Genomic DNA, 9,381 nt, shown 5'->3' on the forward strand with positions numbered 1-9,381 from the left:
TGGAATCCCAAACTCTGGCTGAATTCTAATTGTCAACTGTAGCAGAACCTCAGCCGTAACTATGACAGTAAAGGTCCCTTTTGATGTCACAAGACACCATGTGACTTTACAACTGTGGTAATTGTGACAATGGGAAGATGCTGACATCAGACAATTAGTATGTAATTCGCCTTCAGAGAGCAGAGGGGCAAAATGAAGGCAGGATGATTAAGAGAGGAAATGGAGAAGTTATTCCCACTGACTCCCACCCTCAAATGCCTCATTGTGTGGGGGTTGATTTTAAATGCACTGCTTGGAATGGCTGTCAGCACCCCTGAAGTATGGCAGCAGGATAACCATTCCCTGGAAAGTGAGCGGCCGGACCACAGCTCTGCAGAAAGCAAAGTGGTTGGCTCCAATGATGGTCCTGTGAAAGTCTACATCAAATTGCACCAGAACAGCCCACGGATTCTTTGCACAACGCCACAGCTCAGGAACATGGAACTAATGGACCCCACTTTTACGTGGAAAGGACCACGGGGGGTAAAGCTTTCAGACAAACCTGGCGTAAAGATAACACTGACGGGCACCCTGATCATTGGAAACTTCCGCAAGGAATTATCAGGGGTTTACATATGCACCATTTTCTTCTACAACCCTGGCACTAAGTCCTTGCAATCCTTGAGTCTTAAGTATTTCTTGTATGCGTACCGTGATCCCAATTACACCTATGAATTTCAGGCCCAGTATCATGCAGCCGACTGCCACAATTCGTACAACAGTCTCTTCTTAAAGAGATTGCACACGGCTTTAAACCAGCTGGTCTTGGACTTAGCCTACACAATCAGTCTACATAAATCAGAATGCCACACACTGAGGGTGCCTTTGGCGGGCATACAGTACGAGCTGTTTCTCACGTTTAAAGTGCACTTGGACGTGGAAGCATTGGACACGATCTGCGAAAACAACTTAGAGGAGTGCGATCACAACCTCCGGCTCGAGAAAGTGCGGCACCGGGTGCAGGCCTTCTTCTCCAAGCAAGCGGAGACGTACCACAAGATCATTGGCCTGATGCCGGTCATCTACTACATTGACGGTACACTTCAAGTGATCCGGGTTGACCGCTGCAAGCCTGGCTACGGCAAGGACCGCAGGAAGCACCCAAAATGCGCAGAGTGCTGCGTGGTGTGTAGCCCAGGGACGTACAGCGGTGGCCACCAAGTGAGTTGCTTGCCCTGTGGCGATGCTATCCGCTATGGAGAATCAGATTGTGAAACTGAGTGAGTGTTTTTCTCGTACGCTTTATGAATCATTAGCATCGACCTTTGCACGGTTGGTGCTGGTGACATTTCCTTTTTTTACTAATGTAAGATATCAGGAATGAAGCCCCAGGTCATATATATAGAAAGGTGGCATCCTGCATTTTAAATAAAAGAAATCGATGCAAGTTGCCTGTTTCCATATGGTCTGTTGTAAGATTCTACTCATATTGGGTAGGAATGGGGTTGGCTGCTTGGAGCATGGGGATGGGGAGGTGGGTGTCGACTTGCATTTTAATAGAAATTTGATATGAATTAATGTTTATTGTTGAAATGATCCAATCTGTATCTTATTCCCGACAGACAATAATGCTTTTTTAATAAAAGTTTGGAATACAATGTTAGTCGCAGAGAGTTCTTTTCACACTGTGATTGTACTTCAAGGCTCCTTCAAGGAAAGCAAAGAGTGCTTTCTGATCCACTACAGCTGATTAAACTGTCCTCTTCTTATTAACTGATCGCCACTTTAAGCAATGTGTTATAACATTTTCACCAATTCACACACGATTTTCCCAGCCCTGTCTTGCTCCTGCTTAGGGTTGCCAAATTTGATTGGATTTTTTCAGGGGGTTACAACATATAACTCCAACTTCTAACCCCAATCTCTAACTGCCCTGCCCCCATGCTTCTGTTATTGGCCACCTGACATCCCCATCAAACATCTCATACCGCCTTTCTGTGTCAACAATGCAATCTCATCCCTGCCTAATTGGGCTTTCCTTGGCTGTCAGTCAGCAAGCTTTCTTTTCAATCTCCAATATTATCACGACTTTTTATCTAACAAGTGTTCAAAGAAAATAAAAATAAAATGCAAAATCTTTTTAATGCCTGTTATCTCTCTGCTGGGCTGCTCACAGATGGAGATTAATCTTTAATTGCTGCAGACTCCAGAAAAATCAGGAGGGTTGGCAAACCCCTACTCCTGGCTCATTCTCTGTTCCCCAGAGTCATGCTAACAGCAAATCTTTTCTCACCCATCAATTTTTACACTCCCCAGCCACGTCCTTCAGCAAGATCCCGGTCAAGTATTCCCTCAGGTTATTCACAGGAATTACAGTTGAATTATCCAAGTGTTAAAAAAACAAAAAAATGGTGGCTGGGTTGGCATAAGAGATGGGAATTTCCTCCTCACTCCTTCTGTGCCCTCGAGTCAGCCGGTACCAATGGGTTGGAGAAATCTCTCCATTTGCTGTAAAGGTTATTTGGACTCACTCAACCTGACTTCCTAATCCATAGTAAAAATCTGACTATTGTGCTGTACTAAACTGGCTAGAATCACACTGAGGAGTCACACGGCAGATGTGGGAATGGCGACATCACAACTGCAGGGCTTCCTTCTCAAATAAGCGTTCAGATACAATGGGCAGAGCTCTGAACTTTGGCAGGTGTGTAAAATTGGCAATAGCAGATCAGCTGCTTAGTATACAGCACCGAAGTCAATGGATAGCGACATAGGAATATTGGGAGCACAAACAAACTATTCAGCCCCTCAAAAATGCTCCACCATTCTAATAAATATGACTGTCCTGCTCCTCATCTCCATCCTCTCACCTTGATATCTTAACTCAATAAAACTCTTATTAATCTCAGTCTTTAAAGCTCCAATTGACCCCCAACATCCACAGACGTTTTGAAGGAGAGAGTTCCAAAGTTCCATTACAACTTGTGTGAGAAACTGCTTCCCGACTGATCTGGCTCTAATTTTAAGATAATAAAAATGGAAAACACCAGAAATACTCAGCAGGTCAGGCAGCATCTTTGGGGAGAGAAACAGAGTTTCATCAGATTTTAAGATTAAGTTCCCTTGTTCTTGTTTCACCCAGCGAAAGAAATAATTTCTCCATACCCGCCTTGTCAAACCTTCAACCCTTTTAACATTTTAAATGCCTCAGTCTTCTATAGTCAAATAAAAAGATATTCAATTGTTTAACAAATTGAAAAATGAAGCCATGTGCAATTGCAATGAATTTTGATTCTGCTACTGTAAAGTCAGAAATGTTATTTCATCTTGTGCACTTCCAAATATCAATGTAAACCATCATATTTAAAAGTGATGGTCCTCAGGGTAGAAATTCAGCTTGAATTTTGCAAAGCACTTGTTATTGTATAGGCTGCCTGTTATAGAGCCCACCTGATATTCAGGTCAATTAGTCCAATAAACTGAATACCTCTCTGACTCTGGCTGCCTCTCATTGACTTCAGTAGAATCAAGCTACCTTTGTCTGTCTGTCTTTCACTATCTCTCTTTCTCTCTCACAAAGAAGAGGATGAAGTTCATGTTGCAGCACGTGATGAGGGAGAAGAGATATTAGATCAAATAAAAATAGAGAGGAGGTGCTAAAGAGTTTGGCATCATTCAAAATTAACAAGCCACCCAGCCCTTGTGGGATTTATCTAGGTTGCTAAGGGGTGCTAAGGTGGAATAGCAGAAGCTTTGATCACAATCTCTCAGTTTTCCCTGGAAAATGGAGTGGTGTCAAGGACTGGAAGATTGCAAATGATACTCGTCTATTCAAAAAAAGAGGAGCATTAAACCTGGTAATTACTGGTTAGTCACTCCAATATAATGCCAGTGATAGGAACATTATGAGATAACATTATCAAAAACAAAATTAATTCTCACTCGAAGAAGGATGGATTAATGAAAGACTGCTAGCAAAGGTTTGTTAATGGCAAATCAAATGTGTCTAACATGGTAGAGTTCTTTGGTGAAGGAACAGAAATGGTTGATGAAGATAATGCAGTAAATGTTACATAAATGGGTATTCAAAGAATACTTGAAAAAGCACCACATAACAGGCATGATCAGAAAATAGCACAGGAAATTAAGAGATGGTGACAACTAGGGTATGTAATTGATTAAGGAATGGGAGACAGAGAGTAGTGGTGAATGGATGTTATTCTGACTGGAGAGAAGTATGCAGTATGGTTCTCTAAAATCAGTATTAGAACCATAGCTTTACTTGGTTTGCATAAATGACCTGGGCTTGGATGTAGGGAGTAGAATTTTTAAGATTGCAGATTGTACAAAACTTGACAACGTAGTAAATAATGAGGAGGATGGAAGCATGCTTCAAGAAGGTTTGATAAAGTGCTGATAACAGATTTGCCAACAAAGCTGAAGACCATGGATCGAATTTTCATCTCAGAGGGCGGGCATGATTGGCAGGCCCAGGAGCAGCTGGGAGATGGACTGCCAACCACAATTGGCTGAGATTTCACGCTGGCTGGCCATTAATTCAGTGCTGCTGGGGTGGGGGCGGGAAGAGGGTGGATGATGATGTCAATGCTGGCACGGGCGAGCACTGATAGAAAACTCCCTTAAGGCAGAGAGCTGCCTCAGAGAGCTGAAGACCCAAAACCCAAGAAATAACATTTTCAAAGTCAGGAAAAAAATGCATGACAATCAGGCAGCTGAACATAGAGATTATAAAAACAGATTTCTATATTTATTTTATTTAATAATGGAAACCTCACCCCACCCTTGGTTGAGGTTTACTGAAAAATGTAAAGGCCGCCTGGCCAATTCACCCATCTGCCAACCGTAAGGTTGGACAGGCTACGTAAAATGACAGACAATTGCACCGTTAATGGACTTAATTGCCCTCTTAATTGTCAGTGGACACACTTCAGTCTTTTGCGCATGGCTTTCAAAAGGGAACTGGTTAAGCCCTCATGAAGAGAGTAAATTTGCAGGACTGCTGGAAAAGGCTGCAAAAGTGGGATTAGCTGTGTTGCTCCTGCAGACAGCCAGCACAGACCTGGCAGGGCCAAATTGCCTCCCTCTGTGCTGTAAGCGTTCTATGATTCGCTATGTAATTATATAGACTCAGGCAGACAGACAAATGAAATCAGCAGACACATGGCAGATGCAAGTTAATGTGGATAAGGGTGAGTGATGCACTTTGAAAGCAACAACATAGTGTTCTAAATGGTACTATTTTGAGGGTGGGGTGGTGGAAGAGCAGAGGGACCTGGGGGTGCTTATTTACAAAGTCTTTGAAGTTGGCAAGATAAGTTGATCAAAGGGTGAATAAATTATATGGGATGTTACGCTTTATAAATAGGGACATTGAACACAAAAACAAGGAAGTCATTAGACACTTACAAACCACTGGTTAGGCCTCAGCAGGAGTAATGTGGACAGTTCTGGCCACCACAATTTAGAAAGGACACAAAGGCCTTAGAGAGTTTAACAGGATAACACCAGTAATGAGGTACTTCAGTTATACAGATTTATTGGATAAACTGGGATTGTTCTCCTAAAAGAGGAGAACCTTAAAAAGAGACTTCAAGTGTATTCAAAATAATGAGTTTTGATAGAGCAAGGGTTTCCTCTGGAAAATGGATTGTTAACCAAAGTTCACAGATTTAAAATAATTGGCAAAAGAAGCAGAGAGGAAATGAGCATATTTTTTGTTCACACTGATCAAGATCTGGAACATACTGCCTGCCAGGACAAAGGATATCATTGAACTGGTGAAGGACATTCTGTGGAAGCGGGAGGGGAACAACCAGAATTTGTGGTCAATATTGGAACCAATGGCGTAGGTAGAAAAAGGGTTGAAGTCCAACAGGCAGAGTTCCAGGAGGTAGGAAAATGATTAATGAACAAAGCCTCAAAGGTGATAATCTTTGGATCACTCCATACTGAGTACAGACACAGGAGGCTTGTCCAGGTGAATTCATGGCCGGAGATGTGCTGCAGGAGAGAGGGCTTCAGATTCCTGGGGCTGAATTTTATGGGCTGGTGGGTGCATATTGCCTACCCCCAATACTCACACATCCCCCACCCCGCCACATTTACAAAGATCAGTTTCAAATGGACCAACTGTAAAAATGTCACCTCACAGAACTAACACACTGGTGGTGGGCGGCTGAAATGGACAGAGAATGGGACTTTCACCCCCTCGGTGGGGCTGCCATTTTCAGCACCCACCTACCTACCATTTTATGGGGATTGGGTCAGGATGGGCGAGAAGGCAGTAGGTTAGCCACCCATCATACTTAACATGCTACCCCACCTCCGCCCCTGCCCTCCTGCCAAAAACACAACCAGGAGGAAGAAAAGAAAAGGAAAGTAGGGAAAGAGAGAGGAAAGGAGAGGGGAAGGGGACAGGAAAGGAAGGGAGAAAGGGACTTTCATTTATATCGCAACTCCCATGACCACATGACACTCCTACACACTTTACAGCCAATGAAGTACTTTTGAAGTGTAGACACTGTTGTAATGTAGGAAAAATAGAAACCAGTCTGCACATGGCAAACTCCTACAAACAGCAATATGATGATCACCTGATAATCTGCTTTTGTGATGTCGTTCGAGAGATAAATGTTGGCCAGGGCACAAGGATAACTCCACTGCTCTTCTTTAAGATATTGTCATGGGATACTTATGTCCACCTGAGAGGACAAACACAACTCAATTTACCATCCCACCTGAAAGACAGTGCAGCACTCCCTCAGTACTGCATGGGAGCGTCAGCCTTGATTTTTGTGCTCAAGTCCTGGACTGGTTCTTGAACCTCCAACCTTCTGACAGTTGAGCCAAAGGGTGGCTTTATGGATTACTGTTAACCACTGTTATTCATAACTGACAATGATTTCAAGGTAGGAACAAATAGCTCAATATCAAAATTTGCAGATGAGTCCAGACTGGAGTGATAGGCAAGACTGAAAAAAAATGCTGCATAATAAAAGAAGACATTAGAAAGCTTGCAGACTGAGCAGTTAAGTGGAAAATGAACATTAACATGGGTAAATGAGAGGTGATGCACTTTGCTAGGGCTCCAAGGTATACCACCCACAACTTAGAAAATAAGAGACTTTGTTATGACCACAGCCAGTGCTAATTGCTGAACAAATCAAATCCCAGAGGGAAACTTGGCTTATGGGCCAAGACCTTTTTTGTATTCTGAAAATAAGAAGAAGGCTCAGTAACACTTTTGGGATTTTAAAAATTAGAAGTAAAAAATTTATTACAAGGTTAAAAGAAAACTCAAGCACATTAGAATACAACTACACAGTTAAGATTAATTTTCTGAAAGCTTCCTCCAAAAAGACTCTCTACTTGGTCAGACCCACAAATAAACACCTTCCAGATTACACTTACTTACACAAAAACAGAATTACCTGGAAAAACTCAGCAGATCTGGCAGCATCGGCGGAGAAGAAAAGAGTTGATGTTTCGAGTCCTCATGACCCTTCAACAGAACTTCCTTATAGATATTTAATTTTAAAGCTATAGTAATAAACCCAATGCAAACTGCTGTAGCTTTAATGGAGGCATACCACATGACCTCTCAAACCACTCCCACTCTGCTGTGGAATACAAACTTCAGAATAAAACTGCATTTTGCGCCCCAAGGCTTTTCTGGCATGACTGGGTGGCTGGTTCAAATGGCCTCTGCTCCGAGCCCAGAGCTAACAGCTTCTAACTCAACTTCAGCTGTTACCTCAACAGCTGAAACAGCAACTCTAAAATATCTTTTTCCCCTTTCATTTCAGGTTCCATTGTTTTCATATCTCTTTGAAACTCAAATCCTTCCAAATATAAAATCTTTCATATCTCTATTTTGTCTTTGCTTTCAGATCAATAAAATGTAATAACCCCCAATCTATTTACCTATGGAACTTATGCAAGATATAAGCATGTTTCTTGTTACCTCTGACCCACCTTATGATATTCATACATACTGTCATCTTAACTAAAAATGCAAATGTTAGATCTAACCTATTTACTTGTATCTCAAACCAAACACCTCTAGCCATTTCATGTTTCAACCTCCCCAGACAACTTGCTTCCTATTAATCTCTGCCCAGCTTAATTAAATCATGCACAGACACACACACACACACACACACACACAATCAGCCTTTTCCATAGAATAATACAATATTCCCCAAAGGTATTTTAAAAAAACATCCATTTCTCACACTGAACAGGGAAGGACAATGTGATCAAGGAATACAGGTGAACAAATCATTGAAAGCACCACCAAAGGTCAGCAAAGCAATTATAAATGTTAAGAAAACATTGGAATTTATTTTCAGTGGTACAGAATTCTAAAGTGGTGAAATTATGTTAAACTTGTATAGGGCCGTGGTCAAGGCCACTCCTACAGCAATGTGTGATATGTCGTAGAAGTACTGTAGAAAGTGCAAATTAGATTTACAACGTTGATACCAGAACTGAGAGTTTACCACCATCAGGAAAGATTGAACAGGCTGTTATTTTTTTAAAACAATAACAGAATTACCTGGAAAAACTCAGCAGGTCTGGCAGCATCGGCGCAGAAGAAAAGAGTTGACGTTACGAGTCCTCATGACCCTTGTTCTGTTGAAGGGTCATGAGGACTCGAAACGTCAACTCTTTTCTTCTCTGCCGATGCTGCCAGACCTGCTGAGTTTTTCCAGGTAATTCTGTTTTTGTTTTGGATTTCCAGCATCTGCAGTTTTTGTTTTTATCTCTGTGTTATTTTTGTAAGGTGACCTGATAAAGATCTTTAAAATCATACATATGGTGGGCAAACCCAATGTGAAGAGAACATTTCCACTTGAATCCAAACTAGAGATCATAAATACAAGGTGGTAACCAATAGGGAGATAAAAAGCAATTTCTTTACTCAGAAAGTGGGTAGGTTAGGAACTCACTGCCGCAGGAAGTGGTCAAGGCAAAGAGCTCAAATTCAGTGAAAAGGAAATAAATGAGTACATGAGAGAATAGGGAATAGAAAAATACTGAAAGGCCACAATAAGACAGGTAGACTCAAAGGAAACTCATGGAATATAAACACCAACACAGACCAATTGAACAAGCTACTGATTACAGTGACACACAACTATGAACAATACAGCTTCAGCTGATTACATGTCCAAGCTTATTTTGCCTGCTCATGGCCTTCATGTGTCCCTGGTAAGCACATCCTATCACATTCTCACAGACAAGTAAGCTAGCGGAACAGTACAAAATGTAAAAATGGAAACAGTTTGGGCTTATTAGCTATAGTGACTTCATCTCAAGCAAAATACATCCAGAAAAACAGGCCAGGTGAGTAAGCTAACAGTTATGGAAAAATACAGG

General features: G+C 41.7%; 1 protein-coding gene across 1 annotated transcript; it reads left to right on the plus strand.

Annotated features, from left to right (window-relative positions):
* Window positions 1-297: 297 nt before the first annotated feature.
* Window positions 298-1,263, plus strand: LOC121291183 (zona pellucida-binding protein 1-like). Its single transcript, XM_041212274.1, has one exon. The coding sequence runs from the start codon at window positions 298-300 to the stop codon at window positions 1,261-1,263; it is 966 nt and encodes a 321-aa protein (XP_041068208.1).
* The last annotated feature ends 8,118 nt before the right edge of the window (window positions 1,264-9,381 follow it).

The sequence above is a fragment of the Carcharodon carcharias genome, chromosome 19 (genome assembly GCF_017639515.1).
Source record: "Carcharodon carcharias isolate sCarCar2 chromosome 19, sCarCar2.pri, whole genome shotgun sequence".
Lineage (NCBI taxonomy): Eukaryota > Metazoa > Chordata > Chondrichthyes > Lamniformes > Lamnidae > Carcharodon > Carcharodon carcharias.

Coding starts and splice junctions, on each gene's coding strand:
- LOC121291183 (XM_041212274.1), top strand. CDS start 298: ATGGCTGTCAGCACCCCTGAAGTATGGCAGCAGGATAACCATTCCCTG.